The 24,365-nt window shown below is 35.4% G+C and overlaps 2 protein-coding genes across 3 annotated transcripts in view; one reads left to right on the top strand and one right to left on the bottom strand.

Moving 5' to 3' along the window:
- LOC117163239 (synaptotagmin-10) overlaps positions 1–24,365 on the bottom strand; it is a 53,779-nt gene that overhangs the window by 25,854 nt on the left and 3,560 nt on the right. The window lies entirely within an intron of this gene.
- On the top strand, positions 137–23,659 carry LOC143304897 (adenylate kinase 7). The gene is made up of 9 exons (XM_076627448.1): positions 137–726; positions 1,221–1,635; positions 1,918–2,008; positions 3,622–3,818; positions 8,047–8,349; positions 9,166–9,317; positions 9,736–9,875; positions 13,385–13,543; positions 23,036–23,659. Exons 2-9 carry the CDS (start codon positions 1,244–1,246, stop codon positions 23,357–23,359), a joined length of 1,758 nt encoding a protein of 585 aa, XP_076483563.1. The 5' UTR covers positions 137–726; positions 1,221–1,243; the 3' UTR covers positions 23,360–23,659.

The raw sequence follows: 24,365 nt of genomic DNA, 5'->3' as shown, positions 1-24,365 counted from the left end.
AATAGGGATGCGCTTCTGCAGGAGCTGATGAAGTGCGGCATCGTGATATACGATATCACTCAGGATCAGGGACAGGTCGAAGAGACTCGATGGGCACTGAAATGTTAGTAGTCGCGAGAAGTGTCGGTTGAATTTCACGCATTAATCGTATCGAGCTCGCAAACGGCCAGCAATGGCGCGAAAGCTCCGCCCAGATTGTAACGAGTCGTTATTCCGCGAGGAAATTTCAATTCGAATCTGATTTTAAATTCTGCAACGATCCTCTATTTGCCTGGATAATTATTCGTGTAACTACTGAAGAGAGAATCTTGGGTCTGCAGAGAATATATTACCTCACCCTGGAGATAAGCGAACGCTTGATATAAGTAAGAGAACAATGAAGGGAGATGAATACCTGAATTATAATTTCTTCTAAAAACAAAGAGGAGATAAAAAGAGAACGTACGGGCCTTAAAAGACCCCGTGTTAAAAGCCGCAGATGTTCCACCGCGATGCGATTGCTTCGCGTTGACGGTCGTTTTATCCTTGAACCCGTTCCTGTTTCTCGTCACTATATCGGGGATGATATTCGTTTTATTGAGTCTGTGTGCGTGGACATGTATAGGTGCTATCATAATGCGTGGACATGATGATAATGGTAGATCCAGGACGCATAAAGTGTCATATCTATGTTATGGCGTTGAAAGGTCCATTCTCGAAGGTCGAGCCTTCTCTGATATTACCAAGGTAAAAGATCTAATGTTTAACAATGTTTAAGCTACAAGGGTTTCGAGTTACATAGTCTGAATTGTATGGAACTGATAAAAGTTTTTATGAAACTTAAGGCGAGTGTTCTTAATAGATTTCCTATACATACTTTTTTTCAATTCTTCCGACTGGTTTCAAAATAATAATTGAGGTATTAATGATTAGTATATATTAATACATATTAAAAATTATAATTGATTAGAATTCTATATAATTAACAATTGAAACAATTTAATATTAAAATATGTAAAAATTTGCTTACCATGTAATAAGATATAATTTTCTACTATAAAATTTCTTTAACAGACCTATTTTGCTATTATTTAAAATCGATATAAATAATACATCTCAAGTACTCGCCCTTTTTACTATAACTTCGCCTCTAATATCCTGCTTACACACTTTAATAAACTTCCAAGACAAACAAAAAGTCATCAAAGTTCTCAATTTCTCATTTTATCCGCTTCTTTTAGACATCGTTCAGCAACTAGAAAAGATGGAGCAAATATCGCCAAAGGCTTTCAAACGTAACAACGAAGTACGAAACTTCATCCTGATATCTACTTTGATGACTTGGGCCAATACAAAACCATTGAATCCGGATGAGCCGGACTTACCATTCACGGAGGAAGACTATAGGAAGAGGAAGCCTCATCCAAACTTTAAGGAGCACATTCAGTGTGAAAAGGAAGTTGTGATAGTAAAAAAGAAAATCAAACTTAAAGACAAGTTGAATACATTAGTGATTTGTTGTGGAGTGACTTATGGCGACGAGCAGGGTCCTTTGCATCATTTATTCAAGATGGCATGGCAGAACGCACCGTTTCTGCCGATCATTGGAAAAGGAAATAACAATATTCCATTACTGCATATTCGTGACCTATCCAAGTGAGCATGACGATTCATATACATATAATTTCGTGGAATGGTGTACATTAATAGCTCGATAATTCTAATTCCAGTTAAGCATTGAATGAAGTTCATGTTTGCTAGGATTTAACAAATCGCAGGATTAACACGACACCGATATTATACATCGTTTCCGTATATGTACCTCCAATCTAATTATAATATTTCAGTCATTTTGCGTGTTTTCTGCTATATTTCTTCATAAAGTATTAAAAAAAGAAGAGTGATATATTAAATGATACATTTTGTGTTGGTATACAGTGTAGTGCTGGATGTTTTACAAAATTGGCCTCCATTACGGTATATCGTAGCTGCGGAACAAGAGCCGACTTCACAGAGCGCTATTGTCAAGGTATTGTGGCGAAATCTCTTTTGTCGTGTATACTCGATTTATATATTTCTCGCGCTCTGTCATCTGAACTTGCTTTCTACAAATCTTCGAAGTCCCTTGACAGTTCTCTTTTCGCCTACTTTTACATTATTTTACGTGATACTTCATTTTCCTTCTATCTCCTTTCTTGTAGGTTTGAAGTTTTTCACGAGGGTTTCTCGTTTTGATACACTTTTATTATATGAACGATTACATCTTTGTTTCCTGCATAAATTCTAACTGGTTCAATGGTAGAAAATTAGAAGAGGAATTAATTAGTATTTTCAACAAATGTTCTCCATCTGATTCGCGCCTATTAACATTGGAAATTATCTCGAATATCTCTTCCATTATCTTTTGATTATCGAAATTTATACTTTCACGTTGTCCGGGAAAATTTCGATTCTTTTATCAAAATTTAAAAATAAGAAAAACATAAGAAACAAAAAGAGGTTTGATAAATGTATGTTCAATAACCGACAGTCTGAGAAGTGTTCAAGTTTTTAGTTCGCAAGTTAATAGTCCATCACGTGATCGTATACGGTATAAGATGACGGATAGCTTGAGAGTTCAACGCGTCAACAGGTAACAGATGATCTCGGAATGGATATGTCTTGTTACAAATTAGTTCTACTCACAGTTTGAGTAGCGGCATCGTTTCGAGCAATTGCAACAGAAAAGGTGTTGCGTGTTTTATGACATGTTTGTAATGTTAGGAATAACTTGTAAATTAAAAAACTGAATAACTTTGTATTTCAAAAATATGTTTATTAAGACCTCTTTAACTCTTTTTCCGACTTTCGTTTATTTCTTGAATCTATCCTCAATAAAAGAGGAATTATGTCTTACAATCAGATATTGTATAAAAGTCATTTTCAATTTTGTAGAAGTACACGTCTTTCGATCACTTTCCCGATAAAAATAATAATGCGATGTTCAAAATTGTAAACCGTTCTTTCATCGTGATATTCGGTATTTGTCTTATATTTCACCTAATAAAAAAGTAGAAAAAGTTCGAAGTATATTTTTGCTGCAATGTATCATCGAGGCATATATAAAACTGTTTCGTAGAAAATAAGCAGCGCACTAACTACCGGCAAGGTGAAAAAGATCGCGCAGGAGGAAGCTTTCTTACTGCCGGAAATCACGCAACGAACTTACGATCTGATGACGATGAATCTAATAGTCGACCCCGTATATATCACAGACAGAATATCTTGGCATCTTGATACACCGTTTTCCGATAGTATCAATGCCATTGTCAGAGAATATAAAGCAGCGCGAAATCTGAATCCCATAAAAATAATAGTCCTCGGTCCACCAGCTTCTGGAAAATCGAAGGTCGCGCGTTATCTCGCCGATCATTACGAGATTCATTACATCCATGTGAAATCATTGATCGCGGATACGATTGAAAATTTGGTTAGTACAGATGATTTATAAAAAAATATTACACTAATGTTGAAATAACTTTGGATTACATTCAAATTTTTCTTAGACTACTTTCAGTTCTTGTTTAATTTTAACTTAAAAATATCAAAAATTAAGTATTCGACTTTATCGATTATAAGAAAATGATTTAACGTTCCAAACAGTCAAACGAGATCGAGGAGGCCACGACTGCAGTAGAACAGGACGAAGCGGAGCAGACGCTCGAAGACGCGGACGAGGAAGACGAGGACGTAGAAGAGGATAGAGCCACTAAAGTCGAAGAAATGCAGGAACTGTTGGACGAAATAGAGCGAAACATGCAAAGAACCAATGGTCGTCTCGACGAGCCCCTTTTGAACAAGTTAGTGAAATACCTAAAAAAATATTCGTTGCGAATTGTTTTGAGGGTTCTCAAATTTTCATAGACGTTTGTCATTATTTTGTGCAACAAACGTATACGGATACAGGCTTGCTCGAACTTTGATCGTGTGATGTGGCCGCGAATGCAACTGATGTATGTACATCATGTTATACGTATCGATCGTGCGCATTTGCCACCGCCTAGTGGCAAATAATACGCTAAACGAATTGGACGTTAAACCAAATACATATTCAGAAGGCCGCGTTCATTTAGTTAACTGCTTCGCCCGTCTCTTGTCGTGGCCTATGTGGCAGCAATCGTTCGTCCACACGCAATTTGATTTATGGAGTTGAGATAATCGCGTCATAGATCGAACCACGAGCTTGCTTTAAAGGTTGCTTTTAATGATCGGTATTTCTGTGCAAGAAATTCAATTTCAAGAGAATCTTGTTTCTCGTAGACGAGTATACAGCGTTTCACCATATCATAAGACAATGTTTTTCTATGTACGTGATGAATTTATGGGAAGAATACATTTAATATTTTTAAAATTGGCAATAATTTTTGTAATAAGAGGATGCGATCATGAGTTTTTTACGTTATACATTGTTCAAGATCACATAAAACAATTTCAACACTCTGCAACACTTTGTCTCATTTCGATGAGGCTAAGTATCAGTTTATATACACGGACAATAAAAAAATAAGGAATACTCGCTTATTATATTACTATTTCATATTTTAAAACAAAATAAAATTCTTAAAGGGGATACAACTAATCGAAATGTGTTCTAACTGTGTAATGTCATAAAAAGACAATGAAACATTTTCTTCTTTCACTTTCGTCATATTTTCACCATTTACGAGAAGAAACGTTGGATAATAACAACGCAAACACCCTGTACGTGATATCTGTGTTAACAAGATCACGCTATTGACCTATTCACCGTCCTCTTAAAGGCGTATTTTCACCTGTATAACGCGCTCCATGGAGCAAACGACGAAGGTACGCGACTTGTTTCGGGCCAATTTCGCGTTCCTAGCGCAAAATGTGTGTTGCATGTTTCTTCGAAGAAATGCGTGCTTGCATTGTGTAACACGTTATGTACAATAGTCTTTCAACCCATATAGCTTGAATTTTAGGTCAAAATTGTTAATAAACATTGCCACGTCTGCATCAAATTGGATTAAGCCGTATTAGCATAATACATGATGGCAAGCACATTGTATATTATTGTGTTTCTATCGCAAAATAATATAATGGAGTGATATCCAGACGAATTACGTATATTATGTACAGATTGCATCTTCCTGTTATACAATTTATAACAAGGACTATGAGATGACATTCTGTCCCTAAAATTCATGACTTCTCTTAATCTTCACTTTTGCTTGCATATAATAAAATATATTATAATTCATTACATCTGTTTGATTAGAATAACAGAAGCTTCTCATTGTAAATTGACATTTGGACTTTACTTCGATAATGTACTATTCGTTTAATAATTAATCTTTAATAGAAGCATAAATAGAACGTTACGCTTCCTGGAATTAGAGAATTCCTGAAATCAACGACGCATAGAATATCGCTCAAGGACAACGTTTGATGATGTTCCTTTCAAATGTAGGACATGATCGTAGACGTTTGCGTTATAATCGCATTTCTATGTGCAATGCACACCACGTTGTTTCTCTGAATGCATTCAAGCAAATACGATGGCATTTGTATGTGCTTTGTGGTGGTCCTTCAGCATTTGAATGTAACCTACTTCATTGAAAATGCCTCTTCTTTTACCACTTTACGGTATCATGTTTTATGTAACATGATTTATGAGTCCATAGAACTTACTACGTTAGAAAAAATATACGACCGTCTCGGATGCTAAACTGACAACTGCACTTCCTGTCAATCTCTCTACTTCACTTTCCTGTCTTTGCAATTAATATTCAATTTCTCAAGGAATAAATGACTCACTGCCGTAGCCTTGTTTATTGCAAGCGGATGCCATAAATAACTGAATATTTAAAAACAAATTTTAAAAGATATTTCTCTTTTAACAAATATTTATCTCTCTAAATTTATGAAATTGATCGGAGTAGTTTTTGGACAATCGTTATTGGAATTTTACTCCAAATACAGTAAAGATTGATCGATCCCTGGAGCACGCAGTATTTTATCGGAAATAATGTTCTAAAATGATTTGGGGCCGCTGTGTTATATCATTAAGTCTCGTAGAAATGCAATTTCCTAGCAAATTCAACGTCATCCTGCTCACTCAACTTGCACTAGAACTGCTCCGTAGTCATCCCTAAGCAAACTGAACTTCTGAGATTAGGAAACCCCCTACCCATTATCCTAGTACAGAAATATTGGTTATCGAACTGCGCTGTCAGCGAATGTAATTGCTTCCCACGAGAAGTGTCGATAAGTGTTTTCCCATAGCCAATAATAACATACAGTAAAAGAACATCCAGTACAACATCCTGCAACAATCTTCCGCTATACCTGCGTTCTATATTACGCGGATAAAAACGGGTCTCAATAAACGGCTAGGCTCTACTGGGTGAGATGCAATAAGCTTCCGAAGGAGACCGTAATAATCGAAAGTAGAAAATATATTGTATGAAATAAAAAGGTAAAGTTAATAAAGAAAGGAACAGGACCGTATGGATTAAAGAGAAGACGATGTTTATTAATTTCACGGAATCTTTGAGAATTCACGAATCATTTTGAGCTGTTTATTATATATGCGCATGTAACCGTAGGATAACCGAAAATGTTTCGCGAGCTGACGGTGCCACGCTGAAAGCGTTACGATACGATCGGTGGCGGCGTAACGGGAATGGCAGGCTGTCATGACTTTGTCAGCATTTTCAACAAGACTGTCTTCCTCTTCTTCTATCGACAGATTCAACTGATCTACAAATCGACGAACGTAGAAACGGTTATCCAATCCTGGACTCGATAAGGTTCGAGCAACGCGCAAACAGTTGCAGGAACGATGCTAAAAAAGACAGACGTTTTTCATTGAGAAATCCTTTTCTTTTTTGTTGCTTTGTCTTACGGGTTTAACTAGTCTGGGAATCGAACAGCGATAGTCGCGTGTTTTTATGCTCGGCGTAGCTCGCTCGATGCACAGACAGTCGCAAGAGCGACGTCAACAAAAAAGAGCGTAGTTGCTTTGAAACCGACTAAAGAACTTGAGCAGTTTAAGCGCGAACGACTGGGGTGAAAAAGATGGCTATTCGTGATAAACGTTTGACCAGCAAATTAGATACTGACGCGAGAGCTTCGAGGAAGAGCTATTTGGGACAAAAAGGGGAGCTGTGCATGCTGGAAAACAGATTAAAAATTAAAAATAAAACGGGGATGGGTTCCGTACGCGAGAAGATTAGTCGTGCTTTATTTCTATTAAGTTCTAGGGGTAAAGTTCAAACGTTTGACTGTTCAATGTCGTATCTTCAAACGTCGAAAAGATAAAAATACTTTTTCATATTTTAATCTTATTATTCTTGTAGCTTGAACTTTTATGCTGTACTTATTTTGTTCCTTTCTTCTTTTTATATCGTAGAGATTTACTGCACATCGTCTGTAAGGATCAATGTTATCGACTGTGTTGTATTTCTGATTTCATTATTGTTTCATGTTTATTTTGGTTTCTTTCGATGTTACGTAAAATCCCAGTCTTGGCGAGAGGAAAACAAAAATATCAAAGATACTACATAATATATGTTTTTCAGAGAAAATACGTGGTAAACTGCTTGTCATATCTGACGCAAAACAATCAAACAACAAAATAAATTAAAGTATATCTTTCTCGATGAAATTTTCTCTAAAAATAATCTCAACTAACAGGAATCACGTTTATCTCCTACAAACCATTGCACAATTTCTTTTAAGGGATCGTGATCCATGATTCCAAGTTAGATTCGTGTGTACTATGAATCATCTATTTCTTTCTCGATTTACATCCACGATAATCGAGCCATGAACGATCAAAAGTTGCATTTCATTTACTGAACGACGTCTTTTTTTTTAAGCTAAACGTACCTACTGATAGCTGTTATTAAGCAAAGCTGAAGCTAAGAAGGTTATATTATAATTGCAATTGGTTCCTTTTACGAATATCACATTCATCGATCGGCTTACACGAAATTAACTATTCCGTATTATTATCATGGAACTGCTGAATGAACAATTAAATCACGTTTAATCCTTTCGTAGATTATTCCTGAGGAAGTTACGCTCGAAGGAATGCTTGAACCAAGGCTACGTTATGGACGGCCATCCGAAGACGCTGGAACAAGCGAAAACATTGTTCGGCGGAGAAAGTTTAACTGAATTCGACGAAGAATTGGGAGAAGATGCCGAGACAGATACGATGCAGTCGATTATGCCTGAGTTGGTGGTTTCGTTGGAAGCCAGCGACGAGTTTCTGAAGGAAAGAATTATTCAACGACCCGAGAAAGAGATCCAGGGCACCCATTACACGGAGGAACATATGATGCGCCGTTTGAAGGAATACAGGTAATCGTATGCGAGTACATCGCCGAATCCGGTTCGAATTGCGTCGATAATGTATGACCACAGAGCTAACAGGAGGTTAATTAAACATGAGTCCCACGGCAAAATTACCATGGTGGTTTCATAAAATTCTAAGAATTATATAGATGGAATCCAGTTAATAAAATCTTGACGGTGCAACGGCCAGATGCTTTGTAAGAATCTCGATGCTTCGTGAAATTATGTCGCGGTATTTCACCACAGTAAAGTTTTCTTGCTTATATTTGTGCTGTTTTATTTATGTCAGATTAATTATAAGATATTCAATATATTGCCTGTTGTGATTATTTAAAAGAAATTTGTTAGTATTACCTGAGAAAGGAGAAATCTTTTTAAAAAATGGATTTCAATGGAAAAGTAGCACTTGTAGATTTTTGTCCAAAAACGAAGTATAGGAAACGATATATTGAATCTGTATTTGTTGAAGTGAAAAATGGCATAAATGGTTTTTCATGAAAGAATAAAACATATTTTTGTTCCCTACTTTTTAATAGATCTGTTATTTTAAAAAGAACGACGGTTGTGAAATTTTTTCAAAATAGGTGCAATAACAATTGGCAACGTTATTCGGCGCAGCGGAGGCAATAAAAAATATTATCAAATCACGCGGTAACTGATGACTCGGATTGTTATTAAATCAGAAAACTCGTTGCTATCCGGCCAATGTTTATTACGCGAAATATCAAAATTATTGCGTTGCAGTCCGTAATTTTCCATTTTTCCAGAGCTACCAAGACCAGATAAAGCTAAAAAATACTTCGCTTTCATCGCTTTTTTCAGAAAGAGAAACACCGACGATAATACACCGTTGAATTTTTTCGATGAAATTGAAATTCATCCGCTCATCATCGACGTAGAGGACGATGTATGCCCCGATATGTTCCCCACGATTTATCAATGTCTCCAGAGAGTCGGCCCGCCGAGAAACTACGGTAAGATATGCCTTTGACATCGCCAAATTTGTCGTTTATCATCTGGTTGAGTAGACGGTTTTTCTTCGTTGTCAAGAAAAAGTATGTATATTAGGGTAACTTTTCTTACAGAATCTCTACCAAGTTTTCGTAAAATTCTGACATTGGATAGATTAATCTCATCGGCGTTTATATGCACGAGCCGTTTATTAATTCCATTTACACAGATCACAGCAAACTGTAATTTGTGGAACTTGGAAAACAAGATCTGCATATTTTACATTTACAAACTTATGTACGTTAATTCGTTTTTTACTTCGGTCGTTAAATTCCTTTCTTAAACATTCAATTTCGTTTTCGTCGTGTTCGACGTAAATTTTTTACTTATTTTTCAGTAACACATTAGCATAATTTTCTATTGCATCTTCTACTTCATTAGGATTAACCGCTGAGGAAACGAGGGATGCGCGAGAGCGCGCTGAGGCGGAAGCGCGTGCAACGGAAGCTGCCGTGAAACTACAACAAGAAAGAGAATTCTTAGAACGCAAACGTCTACGCGAGGAGAAGATGGAGGAATGGGTTAGAGTTTATTGTTTCGAATTGATGATGAAAATCGATTACTTAGATAGCAAGAAATTAAATCCCTTATTAATCATTCATTTTATGCTCTATAATATTATTTGTGCTGAAACCTTGAATAATTAAAGTGCACTGACATTAAAGATTTCATTGCGTTACGGTCTCGTCGTAACATGCTCTGTGTATTAAAAAAATAGGAAGAAAGACAAATCGTAACAAATAACAAAATGTTTTTAAAAACGATTATTTTGAAGATCAGCTCTAATAATATTAGCTTGTATTAAGCGCACGCAAAATGTTTAAGGCGTTTAAATTAAAAAAATGACACAGGGACATTTTTGTATTTCTGCAACTTTTCGAAAGCTATCCAACGAAAGAGTAAAGAGTGTTTGACCTGGGGAAGTGATAATCTGTCGCTATCAAATCTGGAGAGTACGCTGCTTGCGGAAGAACTTCCTAAGTTAACCCTAAATTAAGGATAGTGATTGGACTCACACGCGATCGAACGACTTGTCGTCGCTCACCGTGCTCACTGTTGTTCTGTGAGGTTATCGTCACCAATCGATCATAAAGTTGGCATTTCACTTAGATCAAAGCCAAGCCGATAATTGCACGAAAAGTCGGGAAATTATATCGGCTCAAAGTAATTATACATGAACGCTTGAGAAAGAAACTAAAGCTTTTGCATACACCTAATATATTTACGTCTTAAACGATAATTAACCTCGATTTATCGGTAGCGAAGAAATAAAGATCAATTTGGAAGTATCAGTAAACCAAGTCTTTAGTGGATAGTTAGAAACTCAGAATCCAGTTGGCCAAGTTTCATCTAGCAACACATAACACACCTATTGAAATTTGCGGTCGATTAAAGTATCATACTTCATTTCGTTGGACGGCTTCTAGGAGGAAACAAACTCTGTTGATGGATATGCGAAGTGGTACTTTGACTTTCTTCGACGATTCCTATCTTACTCCTGCCATATTGAACGATTGTTCGACTAACTTTCATCGAATATTCATTATGCAATATATCAATTTTATAAACTTCCAACCATAATCAATTTTTATTTATTCTACCTAATCCTCCAATTAAACGTGTAACTTTTACCATTAATTAAATGGATATTTTATTTTATTTATTTTATTTATTCAAAGAGAATAGATCAGTCGTTACAATCGTCACATATTTACACAAACAAAATAATCCTTCATCTGCGATATTAGCACAAGCTTTGTTGGACTATTCTGATGCAAGTGAATTAATGAATGATTTGTCGTCAAAAGAAAAGCCATTCAAAACATTCATGTAACCAATTACATACGACACGATTTTTTTAAACCTCCCAGCGCTTCCTTGTTTCGCTTTTGTTTCTCTATTTACAAATGTACATCCTTTCATTGTGTAGTTGGAAGGACACAGAGATCGTTGTGTTTCACGAGAACAGAGAGGCAATTCAATAATCTTGAATTAAAATGAACAAAAAAATGAAGAACTGGCTACAATAGATGAAATAGAATCGTGTTTATATCGATCCTTTGCCTCGTGTTGTTTTCTATTAAGCAGACGAGTTGTGGTATGAAACCTGATTCTAGTAGCGGTTCCTTTACAATGGTATTGTTTTAACGTCAAAAATAAAGTTTTTCTTCAATTTCATTTGCTTTAAACGCTTTGGTAACAAGGTATCCCTTCTTTCACAAACGATATCTGTATTTTTTATTCATCAATTGTTTATCCTCAAATACGTAATTCCTATCTCAGATTTAATATTATGATAGCTAGAATGTTTATTTATAAATTCATTTGTTGTAGTTCAAACCACGATTTCTTGCTTCAAAACTAAGTCTCGAATAAAGCTATTTAAGTTTAAAATTATTATATCTCAAACTAAAAATAAATTTGAAGTCGTGTTATAATGACAAACGAAGCGGCAGAGCCATACCCTGTTTATCTATAATTTTAAACTACCTTCTATAATATATTTTAACTTTTTTCATTATGCTCGTTATGTGGTAAATATACAGGGTGGTTTGTAACTGGTGGTACAAGCGGAAAGGGGGTGATTCTACGCGAAAAAAGAAGTCGAAAATATAGAATAAAAATTTTTTTTTAATTTTTTTTTATCTTTCCATCGAGATAACGATCTACAGTGAGATCCGTTATAACGAGACGTGATAAAGTGCACGCGTACCGAGCGAAAATTCAAAGTCGATTTTCTCTAAAACAAAGCCTCAAACGAAAAATTTTTATTCTATATTTTCGACTTCTTTTTTCGCGTAGAATCACCCCCCCCTTTCCGCTTGTACCACCAGTTACCAACCACCCTGTATATAGACGTAATCAATGCAAATGATAAAAAATGGGTTACTAATTATATACTTATTATTTCTTTTTACAAGTCGTGCGATGATAATACATCCACATACATATATACATATATAATATTAATGAGAATAACAATAATGAATTTTACTTTATCAATTTGCAGTTTTCATTTTGCCATATATCGTACCGTACCGCGGTATTGTCGGTAACCGATGGTTTTTGCTATCTTGTACGACGTATACAGATTCGCGGCATCTTTTGTGCAACAAATCAAAAGGCTTTTCGTAGGTATGTGTGTTCGTTTCAGTTTCGTGGATTTATGTTATCGTTCCGCGACTCATGAAACTTTCAGCATTCGCAAAGTTACTTTCAGCAATGATAAAGTAGCTCGCGACAACGAATTTTGGAATCCGGTCGGAGGAACCGATAGATCCTATTTGTAATTCTAATTCGGTCTTCCTTCGTTTCTGTTAAAATATTATGATAAGTAACGTCTGTTGCGTAGAATGTGATCGAACATGTTTTTTGTGTAGCTTTTTGTATAAAAGTATTCTTCATTGATGCTCGATTAATTCGACATCGTTGGATTTCGCGCTGACCTTTTCAGCCAAGGTTTAGCGTTCCTTGGCCTGTTAAATGTTTCTCTTTCGTTTGCCATTAATAACGACACGTGATTTCATATGCGAACGAAAGGATATTATGCATGTAAAAAAAAATTGCTTTTAAACAGAAAAGTCGATAGCGAGATGGTATTCTCTTCGGATCATCAGTCGCGAAAATTGAGAAGTTGTTATCGAGTAAACCTGTAATAACAGTTGGAATTCTGTTCAGAAATGGAACACGTAACCTTGTACTTCATCATTGACATTTCCTAAAAATGTTCCATGTAAAAGAATAATAAAGAAAGAGGTTGTTCATTTCTGAGAATGGTGTTCTTTCTAGTTCATTACTTTAATTATACGTTATATAATATAGTAAAGGTGATCCCCATCGCAATATCGGCACTATATTTCTTACCAGAGATAGGTGTTTAAAAATTAATATCTTCTATTTTATCGGAATCCTTTTAGTGTCTATAATAAAATTAATAAAATAGCTCCATTACAAACCGTAAAAGATAATTTACGATCCTATTATCGCAAAAAATAATTTTTCTTCGAATAATAAATTTTTCTGTCCATAGACGAATTTGATGGAGAAGTTGAAGGAAGAGCAAGAAGAAAGACTCTGTCTAGCTGGCTTGCCTCTACGCCACTATTTGATGAAGTACGTGTTTCCAACGTTGACGCGGGGACTCATCGAAGTTGCAAATTTACGTCCCGACGATCCTGTAGACTTTCTCGTGAGTCGAAACTTCTACCAATCGTCTTGTCACTTAAACGGGCGTTTGATGTTTCGTCGTAATTATCTGGGAAAGTTCTGTCCTTCCTGTACTCTCTTTTTGACGCAACTCATTTTCCTCTCGGTGGTTTAAGCGATAAGAAATGAACGTTACTTGTCGAAAAAAAGCAGCATCGTGCTTAGTAGAACTCCAAACCGATTAATTGGAGAGCACAAATGTTCAGCCGTGATGTTTAAAATTCGTACAGTTTCAGTATGAAATTTTGTACATAATTTTAAATTACACATGTTTATTAGATGTAAAATATTTATTGAGAGGAAGGATGAACTTTTTTACATACAATGTATTTTTCTTTTATTTATCAAGTTGCAAATTAACATAATTAAGCAGATTATTTAACAAATTTATTTCGGATTGTTTAACGAATTAAAGCTGTAAATTCAGTTTTTTCGATACGTAAAATATGTACCTTGACTTCTATTGTAAAATTTTAGTAGAACGAAAAAAATGATATAAAAATGTACCTACAATGTATTCCATCAGTTCTTTCTCCGTTTGAATAACCTAACCAAACTTTTTCACCTCTTTTCAAGACCCCATTACGTATAAAAATTCTCCACTGAATGTATTAATTAAGGGAGAGAGCTTTTTCACAAAGTACGTTCCCTGGTTTTCAATCAATTTCAAATATTTGTAAAAGTCACTATTCTCTTCTTATCAAGTAGCTTTATTTTTTACAAATAATGAACCATAAAATAAAAGGTGATAAAAAATTGAATCTTGCATATGTAGACAAATGGCAGTCCAAATATATTATATTACATTCATTCGAACATTTCTACCATTTTTATAGTACGTTAACGAGTCGATAAAAAAATCTGAAATCGTTTATCACGATGGATCACGCGTGTATTAAAGCAATTTCCGTTTCATCGGATTTATCGGGAATATTCAAAAATAATCGTCGATTGTTGATAAGCATGAAATGAAACTAATCGTCAGGGGGGCTGGATTAAAACGGATATTTTTTAGGCAACGTATCGATCCGCGCTGGTAAACTGAGACGCTATTGCCTGTCCAGAAGGGGATATTGAATTTCAACTAGTGGAATGGCCACTGATACCACATGGATGCCTCGCTTCAAAAACAGAATTCTCGTTGAATTTTGGTACTCCCTATCGTACTTCACGCATATTGATCGATAAAGTTGCCGTTTGCTTCCATTTGATCGAAATTATCTTTCATATGATATATGTAGTTATGTTCTATATTCCTCAATTTCAAATTTCACGACCAATAATATTCTTTATCCAATATTTATCATTTAAAAAATTGATTTCTAGTGTCAGGGTCTAAATTTAAATGTCTATATATATAAATAAGCTTGTCAATTTTCTCTTTGTCTAAAGACTAACAAATAATTAGCATGATCGACCAGATACTAATATCATTTAGTTTCCACGGTCCACAAATATCTCGCAACATCAGAAATTCGTTAATTTTCTGTGAATTAACGTTTCTCTATTTAATCTTCAGCAATATCTACTTCAGCAACCTCATTTAACATTTTCACACTAGAATGCTGCTGGAACAATAACTGGCTATCACATCTCTAACTTTGACGTATCGACATCAGCAGATCCGCCTCTCACGATCAGTCAACGATCCACGTCGAGACATCGGCGATGGGAACGAGAGCGTGACGAGGTTCAGATTAAACTAGCGGTCGACCACCCTACTGTAACCCCTTTCGTCGTTAATTCTCGGTTCGAAGAACTTCGGAGCTTCGACTCCGAGGTCGAAGCACGACACGCGTATCCATCAAATGTTTGCATTGAAAGACATCGTCCTATCGATCAGCTTTTTTCTTTTATGTAAGGTGAACCGGGATACGACGAGGGACGCGGTCAAAGGGAAGGAAGAGTGAAATATCGACGAAGTAAATTCTTATTACCTTCACCGTTTTCCCGACGGGCTTCCAACGACTCGTGTCTCGCACTTTGGTTTGTGGTACGTCCTTCGACCGTCTCCTGTTTAAGGGGTTGCTCTGTGTATCGAGTCCTCGTTACGCGAACCGTTACTCCCCTGTACGTTCCGCGTTTTATGAGCACGTGCACTGAAACATGTCCTCGATTTCGTTGCCTGTTCGTTGCTGAGACACCAGCCTCGTTTCCAACCTTGGTGATCCTTACCAAGGTTATTTAGTAATAACAGAATTAGGTCAGTTTTTCCTACAATTTTCGCGAGATACAATAACGTTTACGAAGCTCACGATTTGAAATTAAGGATAGACTGTCTAAGACTTTGTATATATAGGAGCTTGTATTATTCACGATATTGATTAATCTTGAAATCGAATTATTTTTTGTAAGTTTGTTAGGGAAAAGTGATAGGGAATTTTTATGCTTTTCGTCATCATTATTTCGACGAATAATAATAGTTGGAAGTTTTGCATTTCTCAAAGGACAAAGGAAGAAAATTTAGAAACGAGGAAACATAGAATTGGCAAACATCTTATTATTCACTTTGAAGAGAGTGAATATCCACGATTAATAGAACACAGCTCCCTCGCACAAGAATTCGTCAATTAATAATATTAGTGTAGACAAGTTATAAATTTGAATCCATTTCACCGTATACTATCTAATATAACTATGTCCTGCCAATATTGAGTAACCAATATTGAGTTCCAACATCAGGTTCGATATTTTTTTTTAGAGCACGAGTGAGTTTCATTTCCAGCAAAACTTTGGGACTTCTGGACAGTAAAAGTCCAATGGCTTGACTCTCTCGACCCGTCCCGGCTGTCTGTCGTTTTAGCGACAATTTTCACGCTATAGCAGACCGTCCGTTGCATCATCAAACGTAAAAGCGTCAGTTGAATTGGCGAGAGAAGTTGCATGTAACGTGCGCGCGCGCGTGGTTCAATGTACTACGCTCTGCCGCGTGGAATTTTACGATATCGTCGCTCGGTAACGTGGTGAAAGTTTTCGCGGTCGTTACAACCGCGTGAACGTAAATGTAATACGCCGGGCGACGAACGGTGCTTTCGCGTCCCAGGTGTTTATACCTGGTGAATAATCGACGCAATATTGCGGCGAGCATTTATTATGATTTACCGGCAACGATGGCGAGCTTCGTTGTACGCGATTGCAAATAGTCGAATCGCTTAGTTGTGTAATTATTCGATGGATAAATGGAAGCTGTGCAAAGTAAAAAGAGGAAAAGCACTTATTATACCTTCCCGTTTTATTGCTTTTCCATTTTAATTTCTATATGGCCGTAGGTTTTGTAAATTTCTCTTATTTCGTACTTGTGCAGGACAATGTACAACTTTGCTTTTTTGCGTTATCAGATAAAAAGTTAAAAGGTTTTACTGAAAACAAAAGTCACGCGTGTTTGAAAGAGAATGTTGAAAGTGACGCCTCGTTAGAATTCGAAAGTTGATGCATTCGAATGTATTCTTTTTGAAATATTATATGTTCAGTTAAAATATTCTTTCCCCATTAGCTAATTTCATTATTCCATTTCTTGAAAATGCTGCTTCCACAGTTTTTTCGGTCCGGAATAATTTACTCGTTCGAAAATTGTCGATGTGTGAAAAAATGAAACTCTCTGGGTGCAAGATCAGGTATATAGGAAAAGTTTCATATTCTCCTCTCTGAAATTTTTAGTCTGATTATTTGCAACTTCACCTGATATTGCGTTATTCATTTCCTTTGCTCCTACTGATGGAGTCAAAAGAAGGATTTGGAACGCTTTAGATGCCTCTCTCTGATCGTTGGATATTATTTCCAGCAATATATTGTGCGATCTTATTGTCGATTATATTTTCCGGGTTTCCCCTTGGTTCATTTTCCAATGAAATATCACCAGTCTCAAGTTTCATAAACCAACCAACCAATGTCGAGCTGCCTTCACATTTACGGAATCTTCTTCGAATGTTAAATTTATGTTTTCGGCAACTTCCGTAGCGTGATTCCCAAGTTTAAGTCTGTATAATAATGTCATGCGAATATTTTGACTATTCATGACAGTTGATAATGACATTGTAATATTTTTATCGTATATTCCATTAACTTTCGGTTGATATATGTCAGAATAAATTTCTTTTTTCCTATTTAATGATAGGATAAAATTTGATGGGTGATACTGACTGTCCCGTTAAATTTAAGCTTGGAGAAACCGTCATTTCATATGCATTAACCTAATATGTATTTCGAGAAAAATGGGTAAGGTAAGAAGATCTAAAGAATGCATTTTTTTTAAACTTTTATGTGAACATTTCTTTTGATGGAGTTAGCTAATATTTAAGCAACGCGATGTTAGCATTAACGATTCCGGTAAGTTGGAATTAATTTGAGTACCGGTAAAAGCAGTGTAATATGGGATTAAAAAATGCGAAGATGTAATTTGAAAATTTAACATAACGATATATTATTTATCAAGATTCATTTATAAAAAGTTAAAGTAGAACAAGAGGAAATGTAAATTCTATATTTTCTAATTTTTAATTTAAGACCAAGGAGGTTCATGCAAAATTATAAAATTATTAAAAATATCATTTTTAAAGATCAAGCAATATGTTATAATAATATTAATAATAATTTAGTACTTTACGATATGGAACAACTAACCTAATATTTCGCAAATTAATCGGTCAAAAAATGTTACCACGATTAACAGGTAATATGTAACATTTTGAGAACAATACACCGTGTCGCCAATTTCTAATACAAGGCGCAATCTTGTCTGAAACGCACAATAAACGACATACTTGCGAACTGACTTTACTGTACAATATGTGTCATCCTTTGTTACGTCCTATGCAGAGTAACGTATAATACAAGTTGTGTCTATCTTACAAAAAGAAAAAAAAGTTGATCAGATTATAGCCGAGACAAACAATAAGCCGAGGCTCAACCCATATTCTTCACAGATGACTGATTTGACCAATTAATCCATCTAGTTTGTCGACAAACTTTTCTTTTCAAAATTCACCATAAAAGCAGCTAATGCGTCCCTGTGGTGTCTGACAAATGCGGCGATTTTCAATCTCGAATTCCGTGTGAAATTGGTGTATTAGAAACGGTATTAAAAGGTGTCTCAATGCGTTGCTGTAACCATTAGGGATTATTTCTCACTGTTTATTTCTCACTATGCACAATGGCTCACGTCTATAGCGGAGTTTCTTAGTTACCTACAGATTAATTTTCTTAATTGGTCTAATGGATCAGTTTACAAAGCGATCTCGAAATGTTCACTGCAATGCAGCGATTTGTATTGTAGTTAGACTAGGAATAGTTTCGATATTGAAATTTAGATGAAGGGTTTCGTGGTTAGACTTTCTAAGACTGATAAGTAATTCGTGTATTACTTTATAGTATGTCATCTTATATTCTTCAAATTTCAAACATTATCATTATCTTTCTTTCGAATACCAATGAAATTACAGATTTATAATAAAATAAGTAGAAAATAGAAACAATGAAATTCCTTTTGTACGAAATATCAAAACGTCCTAATACTTGTGGCAGCAAATGAATATCAAACTAATCATTAAAATCACATCTAATTAATATCAAATTCAGATTACGTATATCCTCAAGGGAGCTCTTTTGAATCATCTCAATACTTCGTCGCGAAGTTTCCAACTAGTTGGACGACATATTACGACAAGTTAAATAAATATCAGAGAAATTTCAAAGCAGCGGTAGGTATCACTACCAAGAGACAACAGCCGTATTTCGCAATAACGACGATAGTATGCACGACACTACGTCGTTGTTACTTGGTGAGCTTTAATAAACAAACTTCTGTCATTCACCATAACCCAGACTCGAATTTACCCCCTGTAACGGGGATGTAAATTAATGATGAGCTGTGCACTGATTGCCTGGATGACATGTGACGTAAATTCAAATTACAAAACTAGACGTAACAATGCAACGTGACAGCCATTGAATCTCTGAATATCAATCTTCTTCTAAAATCTTCTTCGAGATTGTATCAATGCGGGAACTGAACTACTTAAAAAATATCGAGCACCCTTTCCTCGATAAAATATTACGTAAGGGTTCGTTAATGTTTGTTCCGTGTGATTCGACTGAATGTTATATCCGTCTATTTGGGTACAGGCGTATGCTTTTGTTCATAAATATGCTGCACGACCGTTGGCTTTATACAGAACGCGATAATTGTAATTATTTTATAAGACAATCATGACGAGTTGCTAAAATATTGTGTTCATTCAAAATAACGATCATGGACATACTGCAAAGATCTTCAAGAAAAGGTAAATTTAACGTGGAAGAAGTGAATTTGTACGAATTGCAGAAAGATTACGGATTAATAAATACCTACATATTTGTCTCCACAATTCTCTCATCTACAAATTTCATAGGGGAAAATTTGAGCTCGGAAACTTCGAAAAAATTTACGTAAAACAGTCTTCTATAAATTGTATTGTATTTAGTAATTGTGAATGGGGATGTTTGTAAGTTAATGTTACGTTAATTGAATTAACGTGCACCGAAATCATTGGTTCGTTGTAACTGCTTCATATAATAGAACAACAGGTCGAGACTGAAACGTATCTGTGCTTTCATACGCAATCAGGCTTCCGAGGTTGGCAGACATTATAATTCGCTTGCTCGTTCAATTACGCGAACCAACGAGATTGGAGTTCGAATGAGGAGATATACTCTTTTAATGAGGAAATTGATTTATAGGATCTAGTAGATTCTCCCGTTTGATGGTAATAGCTTCTTCGGTAAAATTTTATTGAATATCAGAGTTCGAGATACAGACTACTTCAGCAGAAAAGGAAGTGTTCCAAATATACCATTATTCGAGACTTTGGTTAATTTGTGGTAATAGCTAATAGCAGTATCACCTTGTTGCGTGATCAATATATTACGAATGTAAGTTGCTCACGGTTTATAGTTCAATAGTTAAGCAGTAATTTGTGAATCTTAATACTGAAAGCGAGGAATTTATACTTAACGATTTAGAGAGAAATAAATTATTTTTTTATCATAATATTCTATCATACGCAATGAAGAATAAAATTATTATATTTTTGTCATCTATGATATTTAAATTAAATTGTATTCTGGCAAGGGTAAGTAAGTGTTGAGAATACGTTTCAGCGTTAACACGCGCAGTAATAATCTTTACGAAGTAACCTTGACTGAGCTTTAATTGTGAATCATTTTAGCGGAACATTTCCTACGTCCCTTTTAACAACCTTTAAACGTCTCCTTCGGCGAATTTCTTCTTTGAATTATCTCGACGTATTTCTGAGGAACGCAAAAAATATCACGAAAGTAAGTCTAGCATAAAACGGTTAGGTACTAAATGAAAACTTAGAAGAAATCGTTGATGCATCTCTCTTTTATTTACGCAGTTACTTCTAAATTAGAGTTTAAAAAGAATGAGAGGCTAAATTAATCTAACCGTAACCACTTTCGAAAGTTATTTAAAAGAAGTTAACTCTTTAGGCGGACGGTTTGCAAATTTCTATGAATAAACTGCGAACACTATTTGTCGTGCATATCGATTCTTCTCTGTTCAAACAACTCTCCTATTCCCTTGCAACCTTGAATTGTTCAAAGGTCTTGACATTCTGATTTATCTAATTTCTTTTCCTTTTCAATATGTTCATGAAATTAAAAAAATGCAACAACATGATCTTATCTTTGTAACTAAAAGAAGCAAAACAATGAATTTTTGATATAATTTGGAGAGCCTAAATAAAAAAAAAATAGCAGGTTCTAAATAAAAATTTAGCAGAAAATACCACTGTATTTTTCCCTTATCTCTTGCCTTCCATTAATTATTTAGTACAGCACTTATCTCAATACGTGAATGTTCATTCATAAATAAAAATGGGCTATCTCGTATAATTTTTCGTGTAACGCGAACACAACATCGACTTGTGGAATGGGCAGAACATTTCAAAGGGTAGCTGTTTCTCTTTTCTTTTTTTAAGGAGAAAATTTTGTTGGTAAAATAAATATGTACTTGCAATTCGTTAAGTTGAGTTATTTTTCTAAAAATCTAGACGATACATTTTCTTATGAAGATTGAATAAATTTGTTTATAAGTGGTAACAAAATAGAAAGCAAAGCTGTCAAAGAATAGAGGCAATATAAATAATAATTATTTAATAAATGGATTCCCATTAAATATAAAGGTAATTTTTCTCGAACGTAATTAACGGAAACAAATGACCGAGTCGCTTAAACTCGGTTTAAATTTCATTCGATACACACATACGCGTTACTTTGCAACCTGAACACGCAAGCCAACCTCTCAGCGATTAACAGATACTTGATTTAAAAAGCGTATCTACATTTCACACCTCAATTTTAAATTACATCACTGCAAATTATAATAAAAGGAACTAGATTACAACCCTTCTTATATCGATTTATAGAAAATCAGCATAATTTTTCTAAATAAAAATTATATCCCACAAATTTGAACGTTTATCGCCATAAAAGAACTGCTAACCGATAAAGTAGGAGATAAAAAACAATCTGTCTGAGGATAAAAACAATAATCTCTCGGAATTTCAACGACCGTATCCATTTCATCGAGTCTATTCTCAGCGGAACAAATTTGAATAACTTTCGCGATTTGCCACTGAAAGTACCGACGGTCACTTGTGCGATTCTCTATTTCCGGAACTGAGGTCGTACTTTTTATTCCTCCTTTCCCTTTTTATTCGCCTCGATCCCGACGCGGAAACGTCGAGAAACAGGAAATGTGTTGACGAGCGTCGGAAGTTGTTCGTTGAAAAGTGAACACAATGTAACAAGGCCGGGGTAAGAGTGGGAGAAACGGGTCAGGGAGTTAGAAAACGGGAGGCGACCCATTTTTTAAAAGGACCACGTGCACGTATCATGCCAGTGCATCAATGCTTCCGGAAAGAATATCGAAAGATATTCCATTATTCCGACTGCATGCGTGTTATTTTCGTTACACGTTTCCATTTATTTCGCTAGATATAAAATGAGATACTAAGGATCGTGTTATTTATGGGGCGTTACTACTAGTTTTAGGGAATATATATTTACATAGGTTTTTCGTGAATAGAATAGTAGAGGAAGATTTCGTGGAGAAAGAAAGTCAAGCAGGATAATATCTGTAAATTTCTGTAGTATTTTCTTCGAAGAGCTTGGGATACCATCATCTATTGGCGATCTTTTATTGGGCTTAATGGTCTGTAATACTTATTGGTGTTTATTTATTATTATTACTTTCAGTAATAGAAGTGATCGACACCAAGTCTTCACTACTGGCATATTAACTTTTATCGTCTCAGTTATAGTATTGAGCATCGTTGTCACGGAATCATCACAGTAAACAGTAGTTAACCATCTTCACAGACAATTCGATCTCTCATTCTACATCGAAATAACATGGTTGTTGGTCTATACGATTTCATCCACTTTCTAATCCTTTCCTAATTCAACTCTCTTCCAGGCTGAATATTTATTCAAAGAAAATCCAGAGGGGAAAATGTTCGAGCCAGAATACACAAACGCGATGGCCTCGGTTCTGGAAATGATCGACAAGTATGGCAGCTTCGTTCTTCCCGAAGAAGAAATCAGCGACAAAATGTCTGAATTTTTGAAACGGGAGCGCAGCAAGTCGGAAGAAGTGATGGATAGTAGCGATATAGACGTGTGCACGAGTCGGAAGACCTGTATCACACCTTGTTTCACGTATGAAGACACGGACACGTACGAGGGAGAAGGAGAAACCGAACGGACAATCTTCGAGCAAATCTATGACAAGGAAGATTGACGAAGTTCGGACGAGCCAGACAGTTCTTCCCGAAGGACCTGGACGTTAGGTCGAATCGCATGGCAATTAATTAATCTACACGCGGTACGACAATGACAATATTTGACTGCCATCGTCACCCGAAGTTCCTGTAATCTGTTGAGCTCTGCATACTAATACCCTACGTCTCTCTTCAATGTGTTTAAGAAGACATTTATGTAGTGTGATGGCTGGACTATGGATGTTTATGCATTCATAGGAAATTTGAATATTTGAAAATATACAGGATACACGTAAATATACAGAATATTTAAAGCAAAGAATTTCACCACGTTCAGATGACGAAATAAATATTTAGTTTGGTTTTATTCATATAGCTGTCTTCCTAAAGATATTAATTTGCATAAATATCTGCAGTTTAGCGATCGGAATATTTGTTTACAATGTATTACTATATTTGTTTACAATGCTAATTACTATAAGTGAGAGCAAGAATGAGTTTTATGTTGTGATTGTGTCATGACTCAAAGTACATTTTGATGTAAGTATAGAAATTGTCGATGCAGCAGATACGTAATATTTTACCAACACTCAAATTTACGCACCTATAGCAATATAAATAAAATTTGTTTCGAAGTCTGTTATATTGATTTCATTCTGACAGCAACAGATATGTTTTATTAGTTTAATATTGATATCATAAGAAAGGGTTTATGTGACTATCTCTTTTAAACCTTTTTGGCGACCAACAGATGTCTGTTTAACAATATTGTTCAACCGATGGAAGAAACCCTGGGCTGAGTTACATCCTCCATAGATCAGGCAATTGATTCCAATATTTAAAAATAAAAAGTACTCTAATCTTTCTCTTTCATAAATATAAGGATATTCTTGCAAAATGCAATTACTTTTATAGACTTGAATAATCCTTTCTTGGACATTACATGTATAGTATGTTGGAATAAGGCGGACACTTTGCGAGACATTTAATCCAACAAGATTATTTAAAAGATGAAGTGCCCATTTC

This window comes from Bombus vancouverensis, chromosome 2 (assembly GCF_051014615.1).
Source record: "Bombus vancouverensis nearcticus chromosome 2, iyBomVanc1_principal, whole genome shotgun sequence".
Lineage (NCBI taxonomy): Eukaryota > Metazoa > Arthropoda > Insecta > Hymenoptera > Apidae > Bombus > Bombus vancouverensis.
The sequence above is the reverse complement of the archived record's forward strand: the minus strand, read 5'-3'. Positions and strand labels throughout refer to the sequence as shown.